The following is an 18,208-nucleotide window of genomic DNA, read 5'->3' on the forward strand; positions in this document are numbered from 1 at the left end:
TGTAGCAGTTTAGTTGCTTATTCTGTTTCTTGTAAGATTTATGTATTTTACATACAGAAATAACTATTGTATGCAACTGTTACATGAAATATGGTACATAATTATTTCCTACAATCACAGGACATTTGCCGTTGTATTATTTTTGGTCAGGACACACCTACCCAAACAGGGACTGTCCCTCACAAAGTGGGACAGGAGGTACCCTGCTTATGTCAGCACCTTAATCACCCTATATCCAACTGCCACTATGCGAATGTGTAAAGTATATATTCTCGATAATGCATGTTGGGAGCCGTGCATCATGGTCAGGTGTTTAATCATGGGTAGTAGGTTCTGCATGACTGGCTGGAGGCTAAGCAGTCTCGTGATCCACTACTGCACATACAACTTGTGTCCAAATGTCTACAGGACTAGACATCATGTCGTGACACCATGTCTGATGTTTACACAGGATACTTATCCCATGAGGGATATCCAAAAATTGAACAGGGCAATAAACTTTGATATTTTTGGATTTACGAAAATGTGATAGGGTTATACATGCAAGGGATACATAGTTTGCAATCCTGATACTGCCTAGGGTGAGAATGCCTACTAGATATGAGTAGTGGTCACTATGTGCAGATATGGCTGTGCCACTCTAGCAGCCTGAGTATGGCTGAATTTGGTGGACATTCAGGAATGGAGGGATTGTGTGCTGTAGAGGGGATGATGGGTATTCAATTATGCATCCAGGTGTGTTTTCGTTGGATGGCTCAGTTCAGTCCAGACCATTATGTGGGTATGTGCCGGTACGGTTTCTGCACATGTGTATTGCACATTTTAATATTCATATGTATGGCCTGTCAGGTTGTATTGCGGATGTGTATGTTTGTTCTTTGTGTTTCTTTCTGATTCACCCACTGCTCCCTCATACACCTCCAGTTCACCCTTTTGTGCATCCAACACAGTCTCCCCTTGGTGAATTATTACATTACCTGTCCCCCCCACACCCATATTCCACACACTCCATCCATCCGTTCTCTGGTTGATGGCCCATGGCATGGTCAAGGGAACACATTGCATACATGACATATCTCTGGTACCTGTATGGTTGTGAGGACTACCCTAGCATTTTTCACCTTCCACATGCTGTACATCATGCACATAGGTACACGCAAATACTTATCTTTCATGACATGGTAGGTAGACCTGTGTAATACCCGTTCATCTTTGGCCCTTCCTGACAAGGATGCCTTGGACTGCAAATGGGCAGATTTTGGGTGAATGCTCTGAGTATTGGCAGGGTTGCCACCTTTTCATATGGCCAGGATGGTATATATTCAGGACACACATCAGATTTTACAGGCCAACACATACCCACGGTCAGTACAACGGATAGTACTTTTGTTTTATGCCTAAATGTAAGCTTACTGTTGTAGCAATTTAGCTGCTTCTGTTTTGTTTACTTGCTTATTCTGTTTCTTGTAACATGTAGGTATGTTACATATGGAAATAAGTATTTATGTGACTATTACACAAGATGTGGGACATAATTATGTCCTACGATTGCAGGATATTTTACATTTATAATGGTTTTGGTATGGACACAACTGCCCAGAGGTGGACTGTCCCTCACAATGTGGGACAGGTGGTAACCCTGACCATTGGGCTAGACTTAGCTATTGGCGGCACGCTAACACGATGTGTTTCACTTCCACTTGGTATAACTATCGACACTACAATAGAATATGGGCACAGGGTTTTAAATGTCATTTGTTCGAGGGATGGGGACTCAATATTCAGCTACATGCATTTGTGTTTGCTTCTTATTTTTGTCTTCGCAAAACTGTCTTGCATGCTTTGCATACGTTTCAGTATCCATGGACACTGACAGGTGTGATTACTATTGGAGGCAGGCTGTACTATTCAGCATTTTAAGTTGCACGTAAACAGCCATGTCCACGCCTCATTGCGGCACTTGAACACACCCCATGCACGCACGCACGTTTCCTATGCACGTGGATATGGCAGCAGTGCACCTTATTAATATGCATATGGCGCTACTGCGCCATCTCTACGCAGCATGGTCGGTGCAAGCCTAACGCCGTCCTTGTGTCGAGCTTCATGAATCCCGGGGAAAGACAGGGGTGGGGTTATTTTAAGAGTAAGCATTGAGTTCTGTTCTTGGTTTTCTCATGCAAGTCTGGATGTTAACAACATTAACATGAAATGGAAAGCCATATTTACATTCCTTTCTATAAAATATTTAGTGTATTATTGTGTGTGTGTGTGTGTGTGTGTGTGTGTGTGTGTGTGTGTGTGTGTGTGTGTGTGTGTGTGTGTGTGCGTGTGTGTGTGTGTGTGTGTGTGTGTGTGTGTGTGTGTGTGTGTGTGTGTGTGTGTGAGTGTGTGTGTGTGTGAAAGAGAGTCTGTAAAGTAACTCTGGACAATTTTCAGTTACTCTTGGTAAGAATGAAGACAGAGGTTTCAGTACAAGGTTTTTGAAATTCAGAGGAATCATTGATTGTAACTCTAAAATGCAGCTATACAATATAAAGTATGAGTGAGGCAGATACTGGCTATTATGCAAGATAGCCATTTATGTTTATTATATAACCCTTATGCTAATCATCAATCTCGTGTTAATTTTTTTGCAGTGATGTAGCCTTAGAGACCACACCGTGCTAATCACATATTTTATCACAGCAGGTAGGATTTTTACACCTACTCATCACACCACAGACTTGTTGAGTCAATATTGGGACCCATTTATGAGCGAATTTTGATAAAATGTATATGATGTTATTACATCATTTTTGGATAGACTGACATTTAACTGTCTACCTAGGTGCTGCTCATTAGCATTGTTCTGTTATTTAGAACATTAGATATTCTTTTTACCAAATCAAACTAACAAAAGCTAGCTAATTTGCTTTCATTGTGCTTTGCTTGCTGCAGTTTATAATGGATGCTCTGCTTTTACCTGTTTTGTAGGATCAGGATCTGTTTTTGTCTGAATTCTGTGAGCTATCAACTTTCAGAAATGTATGAGCAGTTCTTAAAATCCTTGCCTAATTCACTAGTTAGCTCGTTTTGGTAATGTGTGTATACTTGGCTGTTTGTTGACACCTTTGCCTTTACATACATCATGTGCCTGTTTTTTAAGTATCCTTTCTTCAGAAGAGCCATATGAACAACAGTGAGCACAGAGATGAACCTTAATGCCTACCTACTCCTACTAGGAACCTGTCAGTGAGTCTGAATACTGTTGCCGTTTATGTACAGTGACCCAATGATGCATGTACAAACAGTGTTTGGATTCACAGAGGGGTTGCAAGTGGGGGTGGGGTTGCATCAGCATTCACCTCTGAGCCCACTGCTGTTCATACTAGTTTAGGAATACATTAGCAAACAGGTCACGGGACAGATTAACAAAGCTGCTGTATGCAAATGAAGTGGCATTACAGGCAGACTCTGAGCAAGAACTTCAGCAAATGATAGGTGAATAGAATGCAAAACTGAATGCACATGGAATGAAACTGAGTACAGATAAGAGGTCAAAACTAGAATAAAAGTGGATGCAGCAACTGCTACAGAATGTCACAGATAGTGCATGACATACGAATGCCAACGTAGCTGAAAAGGAAGGCGTACAAAATAGTAGTGTGACCAGTACTACTGTATGGCACAGAAACCTGCGCAGTGAAGTTACTGCAGTTGAGGAGGCAAGAGGTGATGGAGATGAATTGCCTGAAATGTGTGGTAGGATGCACACTGTGAGGCAAATAAAGAAATGAAGACATCTGAACATAAGCCCAAGCAGCTGCAATTGCAGAGAAGGTCAAAGAAAACAGACTATGGTGGTTTGGGCACATGTGCAGGAAAGTGGAAGACAAGCTGGTGAAGAAGATTTGGTACAGACAGGAAGAAGGCTAGAGAAAGGGAGGCTGTCCAGCAAAGAGATGGATTGTATGAAAGAAAACATATGATAGTCAGGCATGTCTGTTGACCAGGACAGGAGAGTGGCATTTAACAGAGTGAGATGGCAACAGTTGTCTTGACACCTTGACCCCATGTAGAAAATGAGAAAAAGGGAACTGATGATGATGATGATACTTTTACAACGCAGTTACTCTCATTGCTTTTTGCCACTTTATACTTCATAATCTATTTCAGTCTTTTTTATCTGTAGACAATTGTAAATCATGTGATAGCAAAGGGGTAGATGTCAAAAATGGGCCTCACTGGGCACTCGTTGAAGAAAACCCATTGTGAGCTTCTAATCTACTAAGCTCTCCCCCTGAGAACAAATGGCCTGTGGGGGTGTTTCTCCATCCAGGCTGTAGCAAGGATTCTTTTTTTTTTTTACTCTGACCAGATAATTGAAATATATATACCAGTGGCACTCTGTTGAACATTGTATTCCAGTATGAACTTCATCTATAATAACTTGGGTATCATTACGTGACCCTGTCAATACTGCACTTTTTTGACCATTTAACATACTTAATATGATGTCTTTTCTCTGCAGCAATGTGAGGTTTGCTTTAGACCTTTTGGATAAAATTGTTGTGATTTTCACTTTTTGGATTATGGAGAAACAGAAGGCTCTGTATTTGGTCCATAGTCTTTATAGTGTTTATCCTGCCTTTCGGGGATGTCACGCAAAGGGAGTCTAGACCACCATGTATACAATTAATATACGGATGAAATCCAGGTTTACCTCTCTTTTCTCAAGGATAACACTGTAATTGTGTTTTCACTTGAGAATGGTTTAGAGGCCATCCATGAATGGTTGTTGATGCTGAACACATGCAAGACCAGCCATAGTCAGGCTAAGAAGGATTCTTCAGCTTTGCCATTTCCTTCTTTCATCTTTTATGAAGGAAATAAACTTTAGTTTGTCTATAGGGTGCTGGATTTTAATCAACTGACATTTATAAAGTAGGGTCTGCAATGTAATATATTCTTGCTTCCAGCTCCTGAGCATCTCCAGGTTCATATTACACCTCAAGATAATCTCTTTGTTGACATTCAAGCCTTGGACTCCTCTACTGCTTTCTACTTTACTATTGTCATGTCCAGGAGATGGAGCTTCCCAATACAGACAGAAATCATCTACAGCTAATGTAAAATAATTCTGTTAATCTACTTACCTTACTTAAACCTTTGTTAAACCTTACTAAAGATGTCCCACCTAACAATCCTGCCCTGTCCTCTCCTCAGACAGCAAACACCCTCTGTTTCACCCTAAAACCCAAGACATCCTACATCAAATCAATACTCCTTAAAATGAACTCTGTTTTCCTTCAGCAGATAATCTCTCAGCAGATTACCTGAGGATAGCTGCCAGTTCCTTAGCCTATCCTGTATCTATCCTAATTACTAGATCCATCAAGGAATCATATTTTCTTTCTCTTTGGAAAAAAATATTTATCATCCCTCTTCATAAAGGAGGAACCTCATCTGATATCACCAGTTTCAGAGTTATTTCTGTATTATCTCCTTTGTCAAAACTTCTGGAGAAGTGCATTCACAAACAATTACTTGAACGTATCCTTTATGAAAAGCTCCTGCCCTCCATACAGCTTTGTTCAAGACATGCCCATAGTACTCCCATGAATTTTTAACCTTCATAACTACAATTAACAAAACCAGAGACAGAGGAAAACTCACTGCTTCTTATTCCTTGATCTCTTTAAAGCTTTTGATCTAGGCTCTCACCAAAACCTCTTCTGTCAACTGTCTTGTAGGTTCATAGGTGTTTACTATGCTAATGACCACAAGGGCCTTTTTAAACCTAGCCATGCATCCCAAATCTCTGACAATTTCTGATACCCTTCATAAGTGTAAGCGTGAGCCTGGAAGATGAACCATTTACATTACTTACTTGCATTAGAGACATAGGTTCCAAACCAGGAATGAATTTCTGGTTTCCCATCCAATTGTCCAAGTTGCACTTGAATTGGGTTAGGAAGGAGCTCTGCTTCACATGGATGGGAAGGGATGGATAACTTCCCAAAGGATACTATTATGCATTTTTTGGCATTAAGTTTTAGTACATGGCTCTGACACCAGTTATTTGTCTGTGTCAGCCCCTCCTAGAGAACATTTGTGTCAGTGTGAGAGTCAATGACAGCTCCTAATTTGCAATAATCTACAACTTTAGTCAGCCACAGACCACTGACATTGGCCTTGACTTCTGAGAAGTAAACGCCAAAAAGGAGCAGTCCAAGGACTGATTCCTGAGGGATTCCATTTGTGATTGGCCTCTTTGTAGAGGTGGACTCCCCAGTTCTAACTTCCTGTGTCCTGTCTCTGAGCCAGCTGACTATCCACCGGGTGACATACGGGGTTGTACCTAACCTCTTGAGTTTGTCAACAATGCATGAGTGGGGTATTGTGTCAAACGCCATGGCCACGTCAAGGATGGAAGTATGAAAGATTTTGGTCTCATCCATTACTTTGGTGACCTTCTCAAAGAAGTCCACCAAGTTGAATAGGCATGATCTGCCCTTGACAAAACCAAACTGAGTTGGGTCCAGTGTCTGGAGGTTTGCTATATCTCTATTGATCATCTCCTTGATAATTCTTTCCATGGCTTTACATACAAGACTAGTAAGACTTATGGGTCTGTAGATGGCCCACTTTGTGCAGAGGGGTGACTGTTGCCTTTCTCTAATCATGAGGCACAAAGCCTGTTTGGAGGCTGCAGTTAAATAGTAATTCCAGAGGCCCTGATAAGTCATGTTTTATGCTATTTAGAAGACATCCTGGGATATTTTATGGGCCCATTGATGCTGTGTTCTTAGTCTTAGACAGAGCATTAAGGACATGTTCCTTTGTGATAGTGGGGGGAGTTACTATTGATGATAATTCCCAAGAAAAGGTTGAGGGGGAGAGAGAGGAGAAAAGGTGGAGCTGAATTTATCAACCCAGAGGTTTGATATATCTTCTGGCTCAGTACTGGTGGTTCCATCTACAATGAGCTCTGCATGCAACTGTGTATTGCCTTTGAGGTTGCGGACATAGCTAAAGAATGCTTTCTGGTTGTCCTTGGCCTGGGAGGCAAAACTTACCTCAGATTTGGCTTTGGTAGACTTTATTTGAGCTAGGTGGTCCAGGTTTTATTTTTACTTCAAAGGAGGCCAATTTGTGGTCTGTCCTTTCCAGGGAAGGCATTGCAGTAGGGGGTTTGCAGCACTCTCCTATACTAGTGAGGACTACATCCAGTATGGTTGCACCCCTGGTTGGTGTACTGACTATTTGGTCCTGGGAGTTTTGTGTTTACAAAATCCAAGAATCTGTGTGCATGTATGTTTGATGTCGTATAGGATTCTCGGTTAATAATTGAGTAATTAAAGTCATCCATGTATATGGTATTGGATTGGATGGTTAGTGTTTCTAATAAGTTTAAATACATGGTATGGGTTTCCTGGGTCATACAGTGAGACCTAGAGCTTGTAAGGAAGTGGTACTGGATTTTACCTATGGTGATTTGAACATGGAGCAGATCAAGTGTATTGTCCTGTTTGACAAGCCTTGAACTAGGTCATTTACTCCCACATGGAATATGACTGAGTCATATTGGTAATTGTGGTCCAATGTCTTGAGTGCATGTGTAATGTGGTGGATCCTAGCTCCTGATAAGCAACTGACTGTAACTTTCTCCTTACTCAGCTTGATGAGAGGGACATCAGTGTGTCTCATAATGGAGTCTCCAATTACTAAAATGTTGGATTATGTGTTGACTTGCCTTATGGGCTTAGAGGTACAGGCTCTATGAGATGCAGCTCTCTGTGTCAATGTGGGTGTTGTTTTGAAAGAGTGTTTGGGGCTGGTGAGGGTATTTCTTATGTGTACTTTGCCTTGGAGGACTTTGTGGTTTAGGAAGGTTATATGCAAGTGCCTCAGTATATGTTGGTCTATATGTCTGCTTTGAATTTTGCGTGATAGGTGCAGTATGTGTACTACTGACAAAATTATTGACATTAGGAGTACTTTTATGTGAGCGCTTTGCCTCCGGTGACATTGTGTAAATACATCTCTCACGTACCATATCAGTTTGAGAATTAACTGGTTGTCAGTAAACATGAGGCAATTTATACATTGCCTCAGGATGCCCATATCCACTAAGCCAGTAACGGAGACAGTAGTAAAGTTCATATCCATGCAACAGACCCTTTTTTATTGATTAAACTGTTGGAGTGAGAATATCAGTCACTGTCAGGAGTCTTCTTTAGGGCTATCCCACACTACTAACTGCTTAACTGATAGATACCAGTCTGTTAAATGGTATTCCATGTTTTCTTGCTTCTTTACTGTCAATACTGGCATGCCATAGAGCTCCATTCTTGGCCCTCTACTCTTCAATATATACACTAACAATCTACATTAATCCTCTCACAAGCTTCCCTCATACAATATGCTGATGATTCTACCCTAATATGCACTTCAGATAACCTCATATACCTTCAGAGAATTACTGAAGTCTTTAACTCTGTTTAAAAGTTAGCTATAGGATAATCACCTGCTAGTAAATCCCTCTAAATAACTAAATAATTTTTCTTTTTTCCTAAATCCCATTTCTATGGAAAAATACTTTTAAATTTTATTCCTTAAATAATTACAGATTGAAGTTACTTTACATACAAAACTACTTTGCATGACTATCTTAAATATGGTTTACATATCCACAACAGTATCAAGAAACCTATTAAAAGCTAGCTACCCTTCATAGAGTAAAACAATTCCACACAGACTTTACCAAGGTAACTGCAGCAAACCACTTACATCTTACCCTAACTCCTGTATGAAGCCCCTACCATGACCAATCTACAAACCTCACTTAGTTTTAAACTTGAACAATGCTAAAACAAAGTTACCAAATTTTCTTGCAAAAAAGCCTTACCGGACTCACCACTGTTTAGCACTAAAAAGATATAACTGGCTCAAACTTCCTCACCACCTATCTTATACCCAGCTCATCTTAATCCTCAAAATTGTCTATACACTATTTGCTTGCCCAACAATTAGCCCCTTACTCCAATTACATTTATGAAACGACCCCCTTCTGCCAATTGCTAAACAACTTTTATGCCTTTAACTTTTTTTTTTTTTTTTTTTTTACTTTATGCCTCTCCAGTATATACCAACCTAAGGCAATGTGATCTAAACAAGTGAGAAACCTGCTACAACAAAATCGCAAAATTCGCCACAGGGGCATCCTACTGTAGTCACCACTGTCTCTCACTTGCTGAACTGGGCTGGCTTGAACTCCCTCGCCTCCTTCAGTGGTATCAACTCTCACTCGCCCACAAACTAGTAAACCATCCACTAAATGTCCCATCCCTCCAGAATCTACTCCAACCCTATCGCACCACCAGACCACTAAGATCCAGCAACAAAAATCACTTGCAGATCACTAAAGCCAATAACTCTGCTGGTGAAGCACTATTCTCTTGCGCCATAGCCAAATTATGGAACTCACTCCCACCCACAATTACCTCTGTACCATCATGCACCAACTTCAAAACTTTATTAAAAGCACACCTAAAAACATGCTGGCTATGCCCTTGCAACTCCCACTCTAATATCATCAACCCCATCCAACTACTGCCTTTCTTTCACCTCCACTAACTACCTTGATGATAGCAAGCTCAGATGCTCATAAGCCTAGTACTTATTATACAGCAGGAACTTATCATTGTTACATTTGTTAATGCCTGTTATGTACTTCACAGATAGTTGTCTACTGATGTACTATGTTCTTCATCTGTAAATATGTTGTAAGTAATTTCTATGTTAAATTGTTAATCACTATGTAATCCAATGTAACTACTGTCTGTTTATTTTACTGTGGAGCTTTTCTCCCCAGGCCTCTGCTGAAAATGGACCCACGTCCAGTCGGACACTCCCGGTCAACAAATTAAAATAAATAAATAAATAACTACTTACCATCTGCAAACCACAAAGGGCTGCAGGAGGTCAGTCTCTATTCCAATAATGCAGCTGGAACTTGGAAGACAATTCCTATATCAATCAGGTCTATCTCACACCTCCAGCTTTTCAAACCATTATTAAAAGGCATTGTCTCTGCCTCCTGGCTTTGTCCCTGCTCCTTATCTGGGACATAGCCATAGATAATGCAAACATTACATGCCTTTAGAAATTGGATGAACATAATCTGCACTGAACATTCAAATGAAAGAAGTTGTCTAAGTTCTATGTAAAAGGAATGTGAAAATTACAGATCTTCTGGAAGGAGTAACTGTATAGGTTTTGTAATAAAAGGAGGTTCGGGAAACTGGAAAAAATGTAGTTAGGAAATTGGAGCAGATGTTTGCTACTGAGTCTGATTAAGTGATGACAACTCATCCATCTAGAGTGAAATAGTTGTGACAGTAAGAAAACCTGTGTTGACTTGAACAAATTCCCTCAAAATGTCTACAGTTTCTGAAGGAATTAGGATGTTTCTTCCGTATAAGAAAGTTGCTTTCTGAAAAGTCTTTGCAAAATATGGAACTAGCTCAGCTAAGTTGCAAAACTCAACAGTATTATTTTGCACTGACCACATTAATAAATAGAAAGCTCAATTAACATTCCACAGTCGCACTTTTGTTTATAATATATTGTTTATATTACGCCAACCCTCTTTATAACCTTAATAAAATCAATCTGGAACATATCCTTACTTTAAATGAAATCTGATATCTGTGAATGATACAGAAATACATAGTTGGAAATGAAAGCTATGAAGTAGAGACAATTTCCCAGATTCCCAGATTATATTTCCTTCACAAATTAAACACATGCACATATGATTTCATAATTAGAGAAGCTGTAAGCATACTTTTTTAGCATATATTATGTCATTGTACATTTTTTACCTTGCCAGGCCTTGGTTTGATTTGTCCATGCTCCTTTGTTATACTTTCCTATAAAATAATAAACAAAAATAATGTGCTTAATTATTGAAGTGTTTTCTTCCAAATGTCCTCAATGCTTTACATTTCTTGTAGATTTCTGTATAATAAAAGCAGAAGTAGACATAATAGGCTCAATGCAGTACAGAATGGACCACAATTAACTTTTCCACACATACCCCAATTAGCCCAACCACACTATAGCAGAAACCAACAATACCAGCACTGTGCTTATTCTGTTGCTACATTCAGCACTGCGATCCTGCTTCTCTTTTCTATACTAAGTCATGCAGAAGGAACATGCATGCTAATTAAGAATGGCTAGAGTGACAGAAAACGGGTTACATATGCAAGGCTGACAGCTGTATCAGAATTATGATCTCCTCTTAAATTATAAAAAATACTTTACATAATTTTTAATGCTCACAGGATGTAGTGCTCACAATGAAGACAGTACCATGTTTTAAAATTTAACCAAAGCTTCTGTAAACAGCATCAAAGATCATGTAAATATTTATTGTGGGCAGTCCAATGATGCAGCAGTTAGGATTACTGCCTCACAATGCTTGGGTCTTTAGCCATGGCAGGGCTAGCCACCCGGTGGTATAAACCTTAGCTCTAGGTGATTGTCACTGTTGAAATGACACTCCAATACCATGTACAAAAATGGGAAAAAGGGGCTGTGGATGGATGGATGGATGGAGGGGTGGATGGATGCATGGATGGATAGAGGGGTGGCTGGATGAATGGAATGCTTGGATGTCCTTTTCATTTATGAGTTAGAGGTGCCTTCTGTGTGGAATCGACATGCCCTTGTTGTCCCCATAGGGTTGTGTTTGGTGCTTCACTTTTGTCCCACACCCCAAAGACATGCCACAAGCAAACTGACAATATTCCAAATTGCCTGAAAGTCAGCATACAATGTGTGACTGACTGTGTTACCGTGATGGAATGGCAGTCCCTGCAGAATTGCTTTCAATACCTTCTGCCCACTGAGAGTTAAACGGGTTTCATCTCCCATGATCTTGAACTGGAATAAGCAGATAGTTATAATATAAATGAATGTTCATTGTCTAAGAATTTATAAAAATGAACTTTAGGTAACTACACTCTGACTTTGTAGGCCTAATGAGTAATGGTTCGCTGGTTCTTTATTACCTGTACTTAATACTGTACCCATTGCTGGTATTTTTTTGCAAATGGCTCTGAAGAGCCCTCTGGTCCTGCAAGAATAAGTCTAATGCATCTAGAGGTGCAAGATGCTGAAAATTAAAGCTTACCAGTGTGTTTTTCTCTGACCATGTTTTTTGTTTTACTTTACTCAGCTGTAAGTATGGCCCATGGGCTCCTTAATCACACTCATATTAGTCAACAACCAGCAGTTCTGTACAGTTCTGTATATAAATTCATAGCCATCAGAATTATTCACATCTATGTACACAATGGCTTAGTTTCTGGTGTCATTCTAAAGGGGTACAATACTTGTCAGCATGGAAGGAGATGGTCAACAGACCACAATGATTTACCAGGGATGGACTGCACCTCTCCCATCTAGGCTTTCGAATACTACCTAAAACATTGTCCTCCCCAATAGAGCCTTTTTTAGGCAATGTCAGTCTGAAAGTACTTCCAACATAGCAAACTGAAAGCAAGAAAATCTAAAGGTGTTACTGTTCAGTGCTAGGAGTCTAAACAAAAAGTTCCACTCCCTAGAAGTGTTGTTTACACTAGATACTGCTGATATCTGTGCGGTCACTGAGACATGTTTTAAAGCTGAGAACAGAATGACAGCATAAAGGTATAATGCCTTCCACACATTTAGGGCAGCTACTTCACAGGCAGGGACTAAAGGTGGAGGTGTCTCGATATACATCAAAAATAAATATACCTCAAGGCTGGTCAAACAGGACAATGCACTTGAGCTGATCTATGTTCAAATCACCATAGGCAAAATCTAATCCCACTTCCTTGCAAGCTATAGGTCCCCCTCTATGACCCAGGAAGCCCATACCATGTATTTAAACTTATTGGAAACCCTCAATACCCAATGCAATACCATATTCATGGGTGAGTTTAATTACTCTGGGAATCATATATGACACCAAATGTACAGGAACAGAGGTTTCTGGATTTTGTAAACACAAAGTCCCTGGACCAGATTGCCAGTGCACCAACCAGGGGTGTAACCGTAATGGATCTGATCCTCGATAATATGGGAGAGTGCTGGTGACTCCCTAGTGTAATGTCTTCTTTGGTAAGGCTAGACCACAAAATGGTCTATTTTGAAGTAAAAATAAAACCTGGGACTCCAGATAATCTTGGAATATTCAGGAACTACTCTAAGGCTAACTTCTTACTATTAAGTAATAATATGTCAAAATTTCAAGTCACCAAAAACACAGAGAACAGTGCTGCCTATGCAGAACTGTTCACAGAAATGTTACACAAGCATGTTAATAGCTGCACAGATGCAGCTGTACCCACCAGGTAAACAGAACTAAGTTAAAAAACAAGCCACCATGGTGGAATCACAACATCAATAAGCTGTATAACAAAAGGAAGAAAATCATGACAAAAATTAGGAGGTGGAGCACCCAGCAGGATAAAGGTGCTCTCAAACTAAACAAAGAACTCAGAGGACAAATAAAGTCTGCCAAAGCCAAATCCAATGTAAATTTGGCCTCCCAGGCAAGGGACCACCAAAAGGCATTCTTTAACTACTATATGCATAACTTCATAATCAATACACAGTTGTGTGCAGAGCTCATTGTAAATGGAACCACCTATACTGAGTCAGAAGATATAGCAAATCTACAGGCTGAAAATTCAGGACCAATTTTACCCCTCTTTCTCCCTCAACCTTCCCTCAGAAAATGCCATCAAATATAACTCCTCTGCTCCCACTAGGGAACAGGTCCTTAATGTTTTTCTCTAAGGCCAAGAATACTGCATCAAACGTCCAGACAATATCCGAAGATGCCTTCTAAATAGCATAAAACATGACCTATCAGGCCACCTGGAATTGCTATTTAACTATAACCTCCAAACAGGCTTTCTGCCTCATGAATGGAGAACAGCAACAGTCATCCCTCTGCCCAAAGGTGGACCATCTAGAGACCCTGGAAACTACAGACCCATAAGACTCGCAAGTCTCATATGTAAAGCCATGGAAAGAATTATCAGGGAAATGATCAGTAATGACATAGGAAACTTCCAGACACTGGACCCTACCCAATTTGTTTCATCAAGGGGAAGTCATGCCTACTCAGTCTGGTGGACTTCTTTGAGAAGGTCACAAAAGCAATGGATGAGTGTAGAATGGTTTGCACTCACTATCTTGACTTGGCCAAGGCATTTGACACAATACCCCACTCTGGGATTGTTGACTAACTTAACAGGTTAGGTGCAAACCTTTATGTCACCCAGTGGATAGCCAGCTGGCTCACCGACAGGACCCGGGATGTTAGAATTGGGGAGTTCACCTCTATAAAGAACCCAGTCACTAGTGAAGTACCTAAGGGATTGGTCTTGGGGCTGCTCATGTGTGGCACTTATGTCTTTGAAGTGAAGGTCAATGTCAGTTTGCTGATGACTGCAAATTAGGAACTGTCATTGAATCACCCACCAACACAAATGTTCTTCTGGAAGGGTTGACACAAACAAACAACTGGTGTCAGAGCAATGGACTAAAACTAAATAGCAAGAAATGCATACTAGTGTCCTTTGGAAAGTCATCCACTCCTGATAACTATCTTATTGACAACATATCCCTAAGAGCTGACCCAGTAGTCAGGGATTTGGGGAAACACAGACAGTAATCTAGCCTTTGACCATCACATGTCTACGGTAGTGAGGAAATCATTCTATGTTGTGCAACTTATAAAAAAGTTATGGCATCTAGGTCCAAGGAAGTCATTGCTCCACTGTATTTGACATTCATCAGACCTATCATTGAGTATAATGGCTCATTTGGTATATACCTAACTAGGCATACCCAGCAACTGGATTGTCCACTGAGGTTCCTCACTAAAAGAATACAGGGCATAGGTAAGATATTCCACGTAGACTGCCTCAAGGCCCTATCCCTGTATTGTGTCTCCTACAGGCGGTTGAAGGGAGATCTATGCCTGGCATGCAAGGCATTGTAGAACCCCACTCTGATGGACCTTCTGCATATCCGCAAAATAAACAGCACCAGAATAACCCATACTAAAGACTTAAACCTTGCCTATGATATATATATATATATATATATATATATATATATATATATATATAACTCCCAGATATGCTCAGAATTAGTCCAAAATGATAAAAAAATCACTGAACCCACAGACATTGCCAACATACTGGCAGACAGGTTCAGTGCAAATTTCTCCCCTCCCTCCCCCCCAAAAGGAGAAATATCTATCCCACCAGAGTCTAGCCTCCCAAACATCTCAGATGCCCAGGTGAGAGCTGCTCTCTCTAAAGCAAAAAACACAGCATCAATGGGACCGGACGGTGTCCCCGGCTGTGTGCTACACGAACTCAATGAGGAACTAAACCCACACATAAGGCTGCTGTTTAATCTTAGCCTTACTACAGGATACGCACCCAAAGAATGGCGACGGCAACTGTGGTCCCACTCCACAAAGGCAGTGCTTCTACGGACCCTGAAATTACCGCCCCATAAGCTTGACGAGCCTTGTCTGCAAAGCTATGGAGAGGATCATAATGGAACTCATAAATAAAGACATTGGGGACCTACAGACACTGGATCCTACCCAATTTGGCTTTGTCAAGGGCAGATCCTGCCTCTTGAACTTGGTCGACTTTTTCAAACAGTCACTAAGGCCATTGATGAGGGTAAGGCAGTTCACACAGCCTACCTTGACCTAGCAAAAGCATTCGACACAATACCCCACTCGGGCATCATAGAAAAGCTCACCAGCTTAGATGTAAACCCATATGTCACAAGATGGGTTGCAAACTGGCTCAAGGACAGAACACACAGGGTTAGAGTTGCTGGTGCCATGTCAGACTCTAAGCCGGTCACGAGCGGTGTCCCACAGGGCTCAGTCCTGGGCCCCTCTTGTTCGGCATTTATTTTTCTGAAGTGCAGGCAAACATAGGGGATTGTGGCTGACAAAATTTGCAGATGACTGCAAACTGGGCACCATAATTGACACTCCATCAGACACAGACATCCTCCAGAAAGGTCTCATAGAAATGGATAACTGGTGCCAGAGCCATGGCCTTAAGCTAAATGCCAAAAATGTATAGTCATACCCTTTGGGAAAAACAAGGTAACCCCTAATTACCACATAGGTGGTAATCCATTAAACACGGAAGAAGTTATCAGGGACCTGGGGACCCAAGTTGACAGTAACCTCTCTTTTGACACTCACATTGCCAAAGTGGTTAGGAAGACCTTCTACATTGCCCACCTGATCATGAAGGGATTCACATCCAGATCAGGAGAGGTCATTGTACCCCTGTACTCTTCACTTATCAGACCAATGATTGGGTACAACGCCCCATTCGGAATGTACCTTACCCGACACCTGCAGCAGTTGGAAAGACCCCAAAAGTTCCTCACCAAAAGGATAAAGGGGCTCAAACATATGTCATACGATGCCCGACTGAAGAAACTCCAGCTCTATTCAGTCGCATACCGTCTGCTCAGAGGTGATCTGTGCCTGACATACAAGGCCATGTCCAACCCGGAATTAATGGACATGCTCCACCTCAAAAAATCCACATCCACCAGAGCCACGAGAGCAAGAGACTTAAACCTCAACACGGATATAAATAGGACGTGCTGGAGAGACAGATTCATCACCCAGAGACTCCCTACACTATGGAACAGAATCCCAGTCCATGTGAGGCAGAGCCCCTCACTGACTCTGTTCAAGAGAAATCTTGACGAGTGGATGGGAGATCGTAGGTTTACCCCGGGAATCATCTCTGTATCACTGCTGGACAGAGGCACAGCAAACTAATGGGTATAGTATTCTCATCCTAAGGGGTGGTGAAAGCCACACACACTCTGGCTAGGTTTATAAATGCCCTAGGGCAGATAGCCTAGTATGAACCTATGAACCTATATATATATATATATATATATATATATATATATATATATATATATATATATATATATATATAGAACATGCTGGAGAGACAGGTATTTATCCCAGAGACTACCCATTCTGTGGAAGAGGCTCCCCATCCATGTGCAACAGAGTTCCTCCCTAACATAATTCAAGTGTAACTTGGACAGTTGGATAGTGGACAGGAAGTTCATCCCTGGTTTGGCACCTATGTCTCTAATGGACACAGGTAGCTGGTAAATGATTCATCTTCCTGCTTGTAAATGTTTCACCCTTCAAGCCCTTGCTTACACTTATCAAGGGTATCAGAACTTGTCAGAGATTTGGGATGCATGGCTAAACTTAAAAAGGCCCTTGTGGTCATTAGCCTAGTAAACACCTATGGACCTATTTATGCTATAAAGCACCTAATCCTATCATCCCCCTTGTAATGCAGCCTCTACATCAAAACATTGTATGCATTATTCAACCCACATCTCTCGTATGTGTAAGCTTTACCCCAGCATACTGATCCAAGTGATAATATTTCATCATTCCTTTAAAGAACTGACTACATCTGGTCCATGTACTCCTGTATTATCATCATAGCTCTAACTCCTCTACTCAACGTGTGGCCACTGCCAGGGCTTCAAAGGCCTGACATTCACAGTCATGTAGTGATGCACACATTATTCATAGTCCACATCAGTAAATTACCAGCAAACGAATCCTTGGACTTAGCTCAGTCCAGCAATAACTATACCAAATAAAACATATGTATGGTTAATATCCATATCACAAAACAATAGAAGAAGAAGCACCCAACACATTAATCCAGACAGGCTATTCCCCTCAGAGGCATGGTCCATACCTAAATAGTCAGTAATGAATTTGTACCTTTTGACTACAACATTTTTTAAACATCTTTATTGAACATGACATTAAAAAAGTGACTCAGTCACATTATATATAGTAATAGAAAAGACAACAAACTATACAAAGAGTTACATTATTATTTTCACTCAGTATACAATTTTCCAATTATCATTAACTGCAATTTTACATAAATTGCTAACTCCTACCTTTCTTTAAATTTCACTCCTTTTCCTGTACACTGTTCTGCATGTATTGCCCCAATAATTCCATTCACTTCTAAGAAAATTGCTCCTTTCCTTTCCTAACTATTCCGCTTTCAGTTCTTTTATCTCCTTTATAATACTCAGTACT

At 40.7% G+C, this 18,208-nt stretch overlaps 1 protein-coding gene across 1 annotated transcript in view; it reads right to left on the reverse strand.

Annotated features, from left to right (window-relative positions):
- CRYBG2 (crystallin beta-gamma domain containing 2) overlaps positions 1 to 18,208 on the reverse strand; it is a 1,696,066-nt gene that overhangs the window by 500,644 nt on the left and 1,177,214 nt on the right. Inside the window, exon 5 of the mRNA XM_044084069.1 lies at positions 10,872 to 10,919. Coding sequence (XP_043940004.1) covers positions 10,872 to 10,919 — 48 coding nt within the window. The remainder of the gene's footprint in view (positions 1 to 10,871; positions 10,920 to 18,208) is intronic.

The sequence above is a fragment of the Protopterus annectens genome, chromosome 1.part1, assembly GCF_019279795.1.
Source record: "Protopterus annectens isolate FY-2018-M chromosome 1.part1, PAN1.0, whole genome shotgun sequence".
Classification (NCBI taxonomy): Eukaryota; Metazoa; Chordata; order Ceratodontiformes; family Protopteridae; genus Protopterus; species Protopterus annectens.